At 36.0% G+C, this 15,882-nt stretch overlaps 1 protein-coding gene across 5 annotated transcripts in view; it reads left to right on the forward strand.

Moving 5' to 3' along the window:
* camkk2 (calcium/calmodulin-dependent protein kinase kinase 2) overlaps positions 1 to 15,882 on the forward strand; it is a 74,539-nt gene that overhangs the window by 51,293 nt on the left and 7,364 nt on the right. For 2 of the 5 annotated variants that reach the window (XM_087300901.1, XM_087300902.1), the window contains 6 exons: positions 460 to 659; positions 742 to 795; positions 2,862 to 2,935; positions 3,016 to 3,103; positions 4,938 to 5,069; positions 6,545 to 6,645. In XM_087300901.1, the coding sequence (XP_087157027.1) occupies positions 460 to 659; positions 742 to 795; positions 2,862 to 2,935; positions 3,016 to 3,103; positions 4,938 to 5,069; positions 6,545 to 6,645 (649 nt within the window). Of the gene's footprint in view, positions 1 to 459; positions 660 to 741; positions 796 to 2,861; positions 2,936 to 3,015; positions 3,104 to 4,937; positions 5,070 to 6,544; positions 7,749 to 7,793; positions 10,010 to 15,882 lie in introns of those variants that run through there. The other 3 variants (XR_015520020.1, XM_087300899.1, XM_087300900.1) reach the window with 3 other exon arrangements.

Raw genomic sequence — 15,882 nt, forward strand, 5'->3', positions numbered from 1 at the left:
AGTCAGGACCTCGGTTTAACGTCTCATCCAAAAGACGGCGCTCACTGACAGTGTAGTGTCCCCTTCACTTTTACTGGGGCATTAGGACTCACACAGACCACAGGTTGAGCGCCCCCTGCTGGCCTCACTAACACCACTTCCAACAGCAACCTAGTGTTCCCTAGCAGTCTCCCATCCAGGTACTAACCAGGCTCAGCCCTGCTTAGCTTCAGTGAGTAACCGGTCTTGGGCTGCAGGGTGACATGGCTGTGGAAAAGGGTGACATGCAGGGTGACATGGCAAAAGGAAAAATTTTATCCTTTTGGCATCTTTGACAAATGATATTTTTGATTCCATTTGTACATTTACTTTTTATAACATTTAGATTGAAGCTTTTGTTTTTAAGAAAGCTTTTAAGGCTGCATTAAAGAATGCATTAAATAACAATTAAAACTGCTTTCAACTGCTCATCTTCACCAGTACATTATCAGAAAATCATTCATCGGGACATCAAGCCTTCCAATTTGCTTTTGGGAGAAGATGGCCATGTAAAGATTGCTGATTTTGGTGTCAGTAACCAGTTTGAAGGAGCAGATGCGCTGCTGACCAGCACAGTGGGAACGCCGGCGTTTCTCGCCCCGGAAACCCTCTCAGAGACCCGGAAGAACTTCTCTGGAAAGGTCCAAACCTCTTTTCTCTAAGCGAGTCACTAATAGCCTGTCGAATTGAGATCTGTAATCAAGTTAATAACGTGTTTTACAGGCGCTGGACGTGTGGGCGATGGGAGTCACCTTGTACTGTTTCATCTTTGGAGTAGTACGTACTGTTTTGACATTCAAATTTGTCATAAAATACATTTCAGGTCAATGGTTTGCATTCAGTATGATTTTAAAGAAGTTTTAAGAATTTAAAGTCCACATGAACCAGAAACTGTGACTGTTTTTTTGTATTGTGATATAGTTTCTAGAGAAACAGCATATTAAATGAGAAAACAGTGGGCGTTGCTTGTTTTTTTTTCTACTGCAAGCTGATTGGATCTAGTAGTAGGCATTTCTTTCAGAAAGAGCGGGAAAACGGTTTTGGGAGAGTTATTACAACCTAACAGACACCTCCTCCTCAACATTTTTGATTGTTTTTGTCATAACGCTGTCAAAACTGACAGTTGGAAGGGTGTGGTTAAGTTTGTTTACCACATCCAATACCTCAGACAGGAAGTGCAGTTTTAGATTTCTAGAGCAAACATTTTGTTTTTCTTTATGACATGCACAGCTGAATTGTTTATGACAACACTAGCAATGTGAGCTAACAAAATCATGATGGTTAGTTGATACTTTAAAAGGTTTTAAAAATATTATGAAATATTATTCAAATATTATAAGAAATTAAATGTTTCTATATTGAATGTAGTTCAAAATGTAATTTATTCATGGGATTAAAAGCTGAATTTCTCCAGTTATAAAAATGATTCTAAAGCATCATTTCTCCAGTTTTCAGTCTCGCAGTCTTTGGAAAATCGTTAATATATGATCATTTGCTGTTCTTTTAAGATAAATTATTATTGGCACTCAATCCTTAATATTGACTGAATGATGTTTGCTCAATAATTATCAGATTTTTTTTCCCTGTGTGATACATTTTATTTATTAAAAGTCTTTGATAAAAAGTAAAATAAATACATAAATAAATTTGAAATAAAATGTTTTTATTATTAATATTATTGTTATTGTTATAAATGTCTTTCAAACTTGAGAAGTTTAATGTGTCCTTGAAGAATTAAAAGATATATGTTTTTAATGATTAACTAAAGATTTATTGATTCTTAAGCAAAATACAGAGTAGACTCTTGTCACATTTCTGGGTTTCTCAGTAATGGAATAGTTGGGAAAACTTATAGCACAATGAATGAGAGAATACAACAAATATACTTTTTTACAATCTTATTTGCTTAAATAATAAAATAAAAACTTCACGATGATGTTATAAAGACTTTCAGAAAAAGGAAAAAAAAATAGTGTGAGACTGATGACAGCAACCAGAGGAAAGAATAACATCAAATTTACTGTCCTACCCCATAGATGCTGCATTAGAAACACCTCGCACAAGCGGAAATTTCTTTTTTGTAATTTGAAGCAAAGATGATATAATACATGCATAAATACATATAAATGTTCATACATTTAAAAATAATCTAAACATTAAATATGTTCAAGGATTTAAGATGCTGATGACCGTTAAACGCCTCTTAACAGGCTTCATTTTATACAGTATTTCTGTACAGTATCTCTGTCCAAACAATCTAGTCCCCAACTAAGGCATTGCAGTCACACCTTGGCTATAATTAAATGCAGTTAAAACATATATACATATACAGTTCTTATAATCAGTTCTTAAAAACTTAATCCAATTTACACTCTCATAATATTTCTCATTCATTGTAATCTTTGACCCATTTCCAAATAGTTTAAATACTTGGACCATTTTTGATAGTATCAGTATACTTTGTTCATAAAGTTGCGTGGCGAATTCTACTGTCTGCGGCTGAAATGAAGAGGCCTCCTTTGATTTCCAGATCCTGAGAATTATAAAAGATACAGGTTGTATACCTTTGAATGGTATAAAGTTTCCAAAGAAATACATAAAATTCACGTGACACCAAAGACTGGAATAACGATGCCAAATATTCAGCTTTAAATCACAGGAATTGCAAATGAGAAAATAGTTATTTTAAATTGCAATAATATTTTATTATTTACAGTTTTAACTGTATTTTTGATCAAATAAAAACACTTTTTTTTTTAAATATTTTAAAAATCGTTCTTATTCTCCAAATTTTGACCAGCAGTGTCTTTAGCCCAAATGCTCTTTTGACTTCCTTTTTCCAGTGTCCGTTTATGGATGAGCGCATTTTGAGCCTCCATCAGAAGATCAAGACCCAACCGGTAGAGCTTCCAGAGAAGTGAGTATTTCTCCTGGAGTGGAAAGACTGTCCTCCTCTCTCTGTTCTGACACTGATAGTGCTTTTGTCCTCCTTCCCAGTGCGGAAATATCGGATGACTTAAAGGACCTGCTTTTTAAAATGTTGGACAAGAACCCTGAAACCAGAATCACCGTCCCACAAATTAAGGTCAGTGTGACTCTAGCTTACAAGTGATGTCATCCTTGAGTGCACATTTGATTTCAGAAGCTGTAATGTTGCCTGAAAACTGCGATTTAACAGAAAAAACAAGCATCTGGGGTTAGAAAGACTTTTAAAAGGTCATTTTCCTTCAGCTTAGTCCCTTATTTAACAGGGGTCCCCACAGTGGAATGAATCACCAACTTTTCCGGCAGATGTTTTTTACGCAGCTGATGCCCTTCCAGGCGCAGCCTAGTACTGGGAAAAACTCATACACAATGGCCAATTTAGTTCATCCAATTCACTTATAGTGCACATCTTTGGACTGTGGGGGAAACCAGAGCACCCAGAGGAAAACCACACAAACACCCATGCAAACTCCACACAGAAGTGCCATCTGGCCCAGCCGGGACTCAAACCAGTGACCTTCTAGCTGTGAGGAAACAGTGCAAACCACTGAGCCAACGTGCTGCCCATTTTAAAAGTTTTTGAACTAAATATCTTATACAAACCAAGACTGAATTTGTTTGAAAAGAAATATAATAATGTTGTGACATTTTTTCTGTCAAAACTGCAACATTTTTTTCTTTAAACTATGGCTTTATAGACTTTTGGGCAATTTTGAGTTCCTTAATTTTTGTCAGAATTGTTTGTCTTAAACTACCTGATAAAAGTGTTATCACCTATCTAAGTTTTAGGGACAACAAAAAATGGACTTTTAGTTGATCATTTGCTATTGGAAGTGGCTTATATGAAAGGCAAAGGCCTCTAGATTACGCTTATTTTACCAAAATAAAATATGACCATGCTTTGATTTTTAATTATTTAATTAGGACAGTAAGGTTTGACTTTGCTGAGTCGAAAGTCTTATCACTAAACAGAATTAATGTACAGTATAGAATATAAAGTCATGCTGCAGTGAAAAAAGGATTAATATTGTGTATGACTCCCATGAGCTTGGAAGACTGCATCCATACATCTCTGCAATGATTCAAATAACTTATTAATAAAGTCATCTGGAACAGCAAAGACAGCATTCTCGCAGGACTCCCAGAGTTCATCGAGATTCCCTGGATTAATCTTCAGTGCCTTCTCCTTCAGCTTACTCAATAATGTTCATATCTGGGGACTGAGTTGGACAATCCTGCAGCATCTTGACCTTCTTTGCTTTCAGGAACTGTGATGTAGAGGCTGAAGTATGAGAAGCGTTTTCCTACTGAAGAATTTGCCCTCTCCTGTGATTTGTAATGTAATGGGCACCACAAGTGTTTTGATATCTCAGACTGTTGATGTTGCCACCACTCTGCAGATCTTGCGCTCATCCCCATACTGAATGTAACCCCAAACCATGATTTTTCCTTGACCAAACATGAGATTTTTGTGAAAATCCTGGATCCATGCTAGTTCCAATAGGTCTTCTGCAGTGTTTATGATGCAGAACAGATTATTTATTGAAAAAAATATACCTTCAGTCACTTTTCAGATGATCAAGTCATTATTTGTTGCTCTTACAACTGGGATTGACAACAAGACTTTTGTCAGGTAGTGTATCGTATTTTTGAAATGGAAAGTATTTTATTGCATTTATAAATATCTTTACCATCTCTTTCATTCAAATTACTGTATAAAAAAATACGTTCCTTAAAAAACTGTTTATGACTTCGAACCTTTGTTTTGTAAGCGTCTTTTCATTTCTTACAATTAGGCTCCATACTTGCATACTGTCCTAAAAATAACCCTTCCCTATAAAAAAGCACTTCCTCAGTGAATATAGGGCAGTCACTGGTCTTGAGTTAATGAATGATATGGAAGCCGGATTTTTGTGGTGTTTTTGTTGTTGCAGGTGCACCCATGGGTGACGCGACACGGCGCTGAGCCTCTTCCCCCTGAGGACGACAATTGCTGCAGCCTGATAGAAGTGACAGAGGAGGAGGTGGAAAACTCCGTCAAGCACATCCCCAGCCTGGCCACCGTGGTGAGATCGCAAGCTTTACCCTGGAGGCCCATTTAGACAAACCCTCATTCTGTTTCTATCAACAAACCTAATGTATTCAATGCTAATAACCTCAGCACATGATTATTCCACCATAGAATAAAAATAAAGCAGATATTTTGGGCTTTTTAATTATGTTATTATTATATATTTTTTCTCAAACCAAAATTGAGTTTATACCTTGCAATTTAGATTTTTTTTTCCTCTCAGATGTGTTTATTTTTTGCAATTTTAAAATTTTTAGGTTTCTCATACTTATGATGCTATTTCTCACAATTCTATGTTTATGTCTCGCAATTTTAATTCATATAATGCAATTCTGACATTATTTCTTGCAACTCTGACTTGCAGTTCTATTTTGCAGTTCTTGCGTTTTTTCTCAGTTTTGTGAGTGTCTATCAATTTGTTTTCACTTATTTTTTGCAGCTATGAGTTTATACACTTACCGGCCACTTTATTAGACACACCTTACTAGTACCAGGTTGGACCCCCTTTTGCCTTCAGATCTGCCCTAATCTTTCGTGGCATAAATTCAACAAGGTACTGGAAATATTCCTCAGAGATTTTGGTCCATATTAACATAATACCATCATGATGCATGATGATGATTCGTGGTTTATGACATGGTGCGTTATCCTACTGAAAGTAGCCATCAAAAGATGGAAACATTGTGGTCATAAAGTGATGGACATGGTCAGCAACAATACTTAGGTAGGCTGTGGCGTTGACACGATGCTCAGTTGGTACTTATGGTACTTTATATCCCCCACACTATTACACTACCACCAACAGCCTGAACCATTGATACAAGGTGAGATGGATCCATGCTTTTATGTTGTTGATGCCAAAATTTGACCCTACCATCCGAATGTCGCAGCAGAAATCGAGACTCATCAGACCAGGCAACGCTATTCTAATCTACTATTGTCCAATTTTGGTGAGCCTGTGCCAATTGTAGCCTCAGTTACCTGTTCTTAACTGACAGGAGTGTGCTCTCTGCCGCTCATTGGATATTTTCCCTTATTCTGACTATTCTTTGTAAACCCTAGAGATGGTTGCGTGTGAAAATCCCAGTAGATTAGCAGTTTCTGAAATACTCAGACCAGCCCATCTGGCACCAACAACCATGCCATGTTCAAAGTCACTTAAATCACCTTTCTTGCCCTTTCTGATGCTCAGTTTGAACTGCAGCAGATCGTCTTCACCATGTCTACATGCATAAATGCATTGATTGGCTGATTAGAAATTTGCGTTAACGAGAAGTTGACAGGTGTACCTAATAAAGTGGCCAGTCAGTGTACTGTGATTACAGGCTTTCTCCCAATTTCTTCGTAATTCTGATTTTATAAAAGTTCTCATAATGAATTCAATGCTAATAACCCTCGCCGCATGAATAAACCGATTAATTACCCTGTTGTCTGTTTTTTGGAGTTAATTACATTTGCTTTCTGCTACAGATCTTGGTTAGGACGATGTTGCGCAAGCGTTCTTTTGGGAACCCATTTGATTGGGGCCGCAGGGAAGACCGGAGTCCCGCCGCACCAGGACACATGCTATCGTAAGTCTTCCTCATTAGGAATAAAAGGTTTTAACTGGAACAGACATCCTGAATGTTGACATGGACCTCTGTAGTGGTTTCTGTGGTCAAAGATTATTTATTATGGCTCCTGTGGCCTGCTTCATAGTCACTGAATTGGACATGTTAGTATAGATCTTATATATACTACTATATAATAAGAAAGTTCAGTGTGTTTTCAGGTTAAAAAAAGCGCAAGTCTATGCATTTCCACAGAAAATAATTTTGACTAGTTTCTCAAGTAAATTAAATATGACCTAAAATATATGTTGATACTCGTTAAAGTATGTAGCAAGGATGCAAGTACTTAGCAAGGACACATAAAATTTTCCGAATTTTTTTTATGCAAATAAATGTTTTTTATTTGTACTTTCTATTTACTAATGGAAAATTTCTAAGGTTTCCATGAAAAAACAAAACAAAACTGTACAACTTTTGCTAATAGGGATGTAACGATTTACCAGACTCACGATTCAATACAAGTCACGATCCTAATCTCACGATACAATTTAGTCACGATTTTTTAACAAAATTATTTGAAACAAATTTAAGGTGAAGAGCATTTTCATTTCTTTCTTAATTGCTGCACATTTTTTGCAAAATAATATATTTTCTGCCATAACCAAACTGCTATTTTAAAAACAAATAAATAATAATAAAAGACTAATACAAACTAAAGAAGACTTGTTAATGTAAGCAAACTAAATCTGTGACTGTGCTGGGATTATACATTTTTTAAAAGAAATATCAGCATATCTTTGTTTTTTGGCATAGACTGATAAGGGAACCTAGAACCTAGACGTTTACGACAGACCCCGACCTACTGGGCTGTAAGACCTCAGTAATACTGTGTCTCCAGGTGATGACGTATGGAGGCAGGTCTGGGCCTGCCGTAAACGCACTGCTTGATTTTTATTTGCAGTTATTTTTTTGTTTGCAAATTTAATTTTTATTTCTCAAAACTTAATTTTCCCTTTGCAATTCTTTATTTTTGTTAGCATTTTTTTTTATTTGCATCTATTTATTTATTTTTGCTCAATATATATATATTTTTTTGTTTGCAAAACTTTTTTTTTATTCTGCATGTATATATGGCCCTATTGACTCCATACACCTTATGCCTAGTTCAGACTGCATGGTTTTAGCCCCGATTTTGGCTTGCTGACAGGTTTTGAGAAATCGCAGACAAATGCCGGAAATCACAGGTAAATCGGTGCTTGTGCACGTGTGTGACAATCACACAGTATGAACTATCAAAGACGCGATCTGAGAGAATCGCCGATGAGTCGCCGTTGCCTGTGAGTTATTAGGCGTGCCAAATATCTGGAGCTGTCGGCGATTCAAATCATTCTTCGTGAAATGAGTTTTAACTGAAAATAACATTAACGATCGCCTACAGCCAATGAGAGAGCAGCATCCACTTGTGTGTGTGTGTGTGTGTGTGTGTGTGTGTGTGTGTGTGTGTGTGTGTGTGTGTGTGTGTATACCTGCAGGCCAGCGGGAGGATGGGGGAGAAGTAAAAAGCGCTCATTTTCGGTATATTTGGACCCACGAAATGGAGGAAAAACTAGGAAAAACTCAGGAGCACCCGAGTCTGTTTGACGTTTCATACAGAAAGCTAAAAAAGAAATTAAGTTAAGTTTAAGTTAAGGAGAAATGGCTTATTCCCTTCAAACCCAGGTGAGCAAATATGTACATTTCCTACCCCATTAAAGGCTTCTTTCTCATTATGTAGTTAATAACAAAAGATATACTACGTGTTTTTGACTGTGAGACGTAGTTTGGACGTAGTTGTCGGCGATTCTTCCTATTGTAAAGTCATGCTATGTGAAAGTCCCAGTCCCCGATTCATCTTGCAGTGTAAACAAAGCAGCGACGAAACACTAGCCCAGATAGTCTTGCAGTGTGAAAACATCTGTGACACGACTACTTTGAAAATCATGCAGTCTGAACTCGGCATTACTCGCAGCTGATGTACAGGTAAAGCGAGTTTGCGGCTGTAAACACAGCGTCCCCTCTTTTCAAAAAAATATATTGCGATTCATTCAACATTTCAGGTTTGAATTGTCACATATTTGAAGCGATTTTTAACCAGCTCACAGTGAATCGTTACATCCCTAATTAATAATAAGGATGTTTTTAGTATCAAATCAGCATATTATAATGATTTCTTTAAAAAAATCTAAACTATAGAACATAATCGAAGAACAACTTATTTCAATGGATTTCTGGCAAGAAATATTAGGAAAAACAGAAGTCAAGAAGGTAAACACAAATAATAAAATTCATTAACACTGAATTATTCTGTAGTATAATCCATAACTATAACGAAGATGTACCACGCCAACTGATTAATTTGTGTTTAACAAGATAAAGGGATTCTGTTGTAACCTGATAATAACATGTTATTTACTATTGAAATTAAATAATAAAAACACTTTGAAATGCATCAACTGACCAATCGGAATCAATTATTCCAGAGAGTCTTTTAATGAATAATATAAATGTGTGTAGTAAGACTGAAAAAATCACGACATCTTAAAAATCTTAATCAACTTTATTAAATACTTGTGAAGGGCGGCACGGTGGCTCAGTGGTTAGCACTGTCGCCTCACAGCAAGAACGTCACAGGTTCGAGTCCCGACTGGGCCAGTTGACATTTCTGTGTGGAGTTTGCATGTTCTCTCCGTGTTCTTATGGGTTTCCTTCAGGTGCTCTGGCTTCTCCCACAGTCCAAAGACATGTGGTATAGGTGAACTGAATAAACTAAATTGGCCATAGTGTATAAGTGTGTGTGAATGAGTGTGTATGGGTGTTTCCCAGTTCTGGGTTGCAGCTAGAAGGGTATCTACTGCGTAAAATATTTGCCGGAATAGTTTTGCTTTGGTGACCTATGAAATGGAGACTAAGCCGAAGGAAAATAAATGAATGAATTATCAGTGAATACTTTGATTTAGGCCTTAATTTGAGATACAGATGACTCGTGATTACTCTTTCACAGCTTTAAAATTATGGTTTTATAAGCAGCCTATTTACAACCATGCACCCTATTGCAGATTCCATCGCAATTATTTGCTAGCTTGATTAATAATATTAGCGAAGCCCATTACACACATTTTGATCGCTTTCAAAAACCAGGGGACAAGTGTAAATTATTTTCTGTGGCTATCATTAGCATGTGTGAGTTATATTTAGCATGACACATTCCTTTAATGGTGTTTTCAGGCATATCTGATAGAAACGCTCCAAAATAAGAATGCTCATGTATCCGCATCTCTCCTACCGTCTAGAAAAGGCAGAGCAGGGAGTTTGAAATACTGCCGCAATCTCAGTAACCCCAGGTAAAGCTCCGCTAGCCTGTTAGCGCTCCACCCATGTGCTGTTCACTCTCCTCCACCTCTATTATACTGTATGTAGGAGATAATGGTCATGTCCATATTGAATGATCTGCACTTAAACTGAATGGTGTGGTGTTTTTTTTAGCATGCTCAGATAAAAGCTTAAAGAATAGAGTGAATTACCTACCGCTTGTGTTTTCCCTACCTTATAAAGCATTTTATGCATGCGCAACCCCAATTCTGAAAAGTTTAGAGATTTTGTAAAATGCAGTAAAATCAAGAATCTGTGATTTGGTAATTCTTTTTAAAGGGAATACTCCACTTATTGGGGGGAAATAGGCTAATGCTAGGGTTAAACAGTCGAGTTTTGCAATTTTTGAATCCATTCAGCTAATCTCAGATTCTGGCATGAGCATTTTTAGCTTATCTTAGCATAAATCATTGAATCGGATTAGACCATTAGCATCTCGCTCAAAAATTTTAAAATAGACATTTCTATTTTTTTGATAATTTACCTATTTAAACAAAAAAATTTTAAAACTCTTTTTTTATTTTATTTGAAAAACATGCTAATGGTCTAATCCGATTCAATGATTTATCCTAAGCTAAGCTAAAAGTGCTCCTGCCAGACCCAGAGATTGGCTTAATAGATTTCAAAAAGGTTAAACACAACTGTTGAACTCAAGGTGACTTGTAAAATTTCCAAAAAAGTGGAGTGTTCCTTTAACTTTTATTTAATTGTCTAAAATGAAAGATAAAAGATTTCAAGCTGTTTTGTTGACCAAACTTAAAGAAATAGTTCATCCAGAACTGAAAACTTACTGTCAGGTCATCATAGATGTAGGGCCTTTTTTAAAGTTGAACATTAAAGAAGATTTTTAGCTGAATCTGTGGTGTTTGGTGATTTGTTTAATGTAAGTCAATGGTCACTCGTGTTTGAGATAAAAATGAACACATACAAACAAGTGCATATCAATCTTTGTGGCTCCTGATGATACACTGAGATCTAATTAAATAAACACTAATATATAGAAGGCGCTCAGTAGGGTTGGGTGCCAATTTAACCGGTTTGCACCAGAACAAATTAGCATAAGAATTTCAGTGCCTAATTTCGGTGCCACTGGTGTTGCATTAAGGACGCAAGAAGCATCAAGGGGTACATAAAAGACACACATTTAATACTAAACAACTCTGAGGGATACGGACATCTTCTGTGAGCGACTCCCTTCAGATTCATTAACACGCATGATCACGTTCATCAAATTTGCTTATACTAAAGTATGGCTATATTTTAAATGCAAGGATTCTGGCAGCAACATGAAGCAGATGCTTTACATAAGTTGCTTGTAAACACGTCAAACTTAATGAAACATTTGAGGGCACATCGAATCTACTTAAAGGAAGAGGCATGTACTGTCTTTGACAGCTTACAACATCATCAGGCACTTTCAAGGAGTACGTTTACATTGAATTTTAATAAGATTAAGACAATACTCTGATTAAAAGTCTACCGTGTAAACACTGACTTATGATTACCTTATAGGACCACCTGAGTCACGAAATGCAGAGGTTTTTTCTTTCCATTCAGCGTGCAGTATCAAATTACATTAAAACAACACTCCTCCAGCAGTCCTTCATATTCTCATCCAGTACTTCAGTTTTATCATGGGGCATGAACTATTAAAAATTAAACACTCGAAATTCCATTAAACTCCAGAGGAAATGTGGATAGCGTGGTGACGCAATGACGTTAATTGAATTATGTGCTATAACATGTAAATCGGGATCATAAAAGGAACATTCAAAAAGCAACTCATGTAAACACCTTAATCATATTATTTTCGTATTCAGATTAAGGCAAATAATTTGATTACTGATGTCCATGTATATGTAGTCACAAGCCCCAACCCTATGATGATGACAGCCTTTCCACAGGTTAGTAGTAAAGCTAATGTAATGTTAATTCAATAATGCAAATCTTAAGTTCATGCTAGCAAACACAACTGATCATAAGGAATGTATTAATAGCTCAATACAAATATATATAACATGAATTGATGTTTACTTTAAAATTTAATTATAACGTTCAATTAAAATGATTCAAATATTTCTTTTGTCAAATAAAATATTTTTCTATAGCTATCCACCATAATTCTATGGCTCAAAAGTATCGGTTTAGGCATTGGTTTGGCACCGGCATCGCTTTAAAAAACACGATACCCAACCCGTGACTCATTGTCATTCACACAGAGACTGCACACTGTCATGGTAACACATGACACTAGTAATGCAAGTAATGCAATAAACATTATTTAGCAACATCAGATGAAAAATAAAACTTTGATGCTCATAACTGATAAGGAAAAACTAACAAAGAACAATAGCAATGTCAAAAAAATATATAAAAAGTGAAGTGTCATGCAGGGAATTATGGGAAAGCCAGTTCACGGTTATTCACTCTACATATACAGTTGAAGTCAGAATTATTACCCCCCCCCCCCCCCCAACCCCCCTCCCCTTTAAATTATTTTTCTTTTTTAAATATTTCCCAAATGATGTTTAACACAGCAAGGAAAGTTTCACAGTATGTCTGATAATATTGTTTCTTCTGGTGAAAGTCTTATTTGTTTTTTTATGCTAGAAGAAAAGTTTTTATTTAAAAAAATAATAATTTTAAGGTAAAAATTATTAGCCCCTTTAAGCTTTATATTTTTTAGATAGTCTACAGAACAAACCATCGTTATACAATAACTTGCCTAATTACCCTAACCTGCCTAGTTAACCTAATTAACCTTTAAATGTCACTTTAAGCTGTATAGAAGTGTCTTGAAAAAAATCTAGTCAAATATCATTTACTGTCATCATGGCAAAGTTAAAATAAATTGGTTATTAGAAATGAGTTATTAAAACTATTAGGTTTAGAAATGTGTTAAAAAAAATCTTCTCTCTGGAAAATAAACAGGGGGGGGGGTTAAACATTCAGGGGGGCTAATAATTCTGACTTCAACTGTATATGTTAAGAATACTTACTATTAACAAGGTTACAGGTTTTTACTGTAGCATTTTAACAGTAATTTACTGTTAAAACCATGTAATTTTGACATGAAACATGCCTTTGCTCCAAAATGTTTGTAAATGCTGGTCATCAAAATCAGAATTAGTTTATATTTACAGAATGAAATGTATTTGTCCAGTGAAAACATTAAAAATACTTTCTCTGTGTTTTTGTTAATTAAATAAAGGTCAAAGAGGATGAACAAATCTAATATTTTTTGATTATATTGCATTTCACAGTATAATTTAGTTTTTAGAACTGGGGTTGTAATATCTAAAATATTCATGATATCTTGCTAAAATCCCCTTGCTATGTATTTAGCTGTACTTTTAATAATCAACCTTTAGCACATCAAGCATTAATACTTTGCATGTGTTATATAATATTATAAGTCAGTTCATGTATGTCCTGGGCAGTTCAAGACGATGTTTATCCAGTCCTTCTGAATATCTGCATGCAGTTTAAAGAGGGCAGCATCCTGATTTGCCACCCGGCCATGGTCATTTTTTTTTATCGAGACTCTGATTGGTTTGTCAGACTGGGTACATTTGCATGCGGCCTCCCCGGTACACAAAAACATGGTAGTCACTCTTTCATGTGCCTCCTTGCAGGGGTCCTGGTAGGAGGGGTGCAGAGTAAATAACATTTTCTTCCTTACAAACATTTGCTTAGACTGTAATATCTTATTGAGAATAGGAAAGAAAACTATTACAAATAACTGTAACTATTTAAATGATTAATCAATAGAAATGGTTCATGTAAAATAATGAAAGTGTAAGGCTGGCTAAAATCGCAGCAATAGATAGAAGCAAGTTTATTTGCTTGTATGTCAGAAGTTGCAGTAGATGTTTTCGTTATTAACTTTTATCTTGATGTTTATAGACTTTTAATAGCTATTTTTAAATCACATTTTACGTGATGAGCATATAGACTAGTTTATACATTTATTTATTCATAAAAATAAGATGGACAAAGACTGTCACTTTTCACGTTTAGTAGCACAAGAAGCAGATTAACGTTTTGATTGTTTTTCGCAAAGTGTCAGAAAACACTAAACCCCAAACTCTGTGCCTTGAACAGGCAAATATGCTTGACATTGCAGCCTGCTCTTTATCAAACAAAAATTTAAAGCTGAAACTGGATGGTCATCTGAGAGATGTCATGTCATGGTAAAGACATTTTCACCATGTTAAAAGTACACATGATCTCAATTACAAAAGGGAAAGTAACATGTTTAAGGCAGTTTTTACGATTTTGAGAATGAAAATGTAATTTGTTCTATTGAACAATACTAATAAATTATTTCAGTATATAATTCTTATTCATTTTACTTTCATTTATCATTAAGGAAATACACTGCAGGTGTTTAGAATAAAAAAAAGTTATCATACTACCCCAAAACTGATCCAATACATTAAGAATTTCAATTGTTTTTGTATTTCATACTCTATTATGTCATATTTCAATATGCAAATTAGGAATTATTTAATTAAACATGCTCATTTGCATGCTTTTCTACGGTTGTTTGTAGAATTAAATGTATGTTGTATATAATGGTTCAAATTATCAATGAATATATCTCCCTGTCAAAGCCTTCAGAATACAGATAATAATTAAGGATGTCCAGATTCAATCATGTTATCAGAAATCAGGCACGATCATGCTTAAAGCGCAAAGGCACAGTTCATCACTCCCAAGAGAGTACAATTATTGCAATGAGTGACCTGCCATTCACCTTTGTTGAGAACCCTGGATTTCTTATGCTTATAGAGCACGGAGAATCTTGATTTGAAAATGTATAATAGAAGTATCGGATCAGGTTTCGTTATCGGTAGATATCAAAAATCAAATGACTTGGACAAGGGGGCAAAAAAACCTGATCGGGACATACCTAATATTAATAAAGGTGTAAGGCAGGGGTCTCAAACTCGCGGCCCGCGGGCCATTTGCGGCCCTCAGTGTAATATTTTGAGAGAGAGCGCTCCCCGCTCCGCTGATTCTATCCGTACACAGCGCGCTTGTCACTCAATGCGCGTTGTCGCGCGCGTTCTGATCAGCTGTGTTGTCACGCAGTACTCAAGAGCGGTGTTATCGCACGCCTACTGAAGGGCGGGACCGAGGGTGTGTCGCGTCGCGGGGGCACTTTTGATCATTTTGGAAGGGCACTTTCTATGCAAGACTAAAAAGGGCATGTGCTCTGCACAGGTTGAGCCCTATGTGTGCACGTGCCTGCCCTGCATCTTATATATATTGATATTATAGGTAGATACAGACTGGTACAGACTGATGTGACTGGAGTGGGGTGGGGGTGTTTTATTTATACATATATACGCCTTTTTTTAGGTGAGGGAATGGAAGTTTTGAGTGAGTTCTCCCACTTTTTTCCCTAGGACTTCAATAAGTCAAAATACAGGTCAAGACTTAATGATGATCATCTTCAAGCCATACTGAGGGTCTCAACTGCTTCCGCTCTAAAGCCAAATGTGGTTCAGATTTGTGAGAAGAAGCGCTGTCAAGTCTCTGGCATCAAGAAGTAGGCAAAAGATGCCATGTTCAGAAGAACTGTTCATAATCTTCACTCAATGTTCTATTAACGTTCAGAAGACTTCATGTTCAGAAGAAATAATTAAAACTGTTAATAATGACATTTGAGGACTTTTTTTTTGTGAAATCCTTTATGCGGCCCAGCCTCACCCAGACTTCCTGCGGCCCCCAGGTAAATTGAGTTTGAGACCCCTGGTGTAAGGTGTAAGTGCTTCTGAAGGGGTAATTTATGAATGAAAAATAATTTTTGAGAAAACAGATAAAAAAAAGTGCTGTTATTGA

This window comes from Danio rerio, chromosome 21, assembly GCF_052040795.2.
Source record: "Danio rerio strain M-AB ecotype USA chromosome 21, GRCz13ab, whole genome shotgun sequence".
Lineage (NCBI taxonomy): Eukaryota > Metazoa > Chordata > Actinopteri > Cypriniformes > Danionidae > Danio > Danio rerio.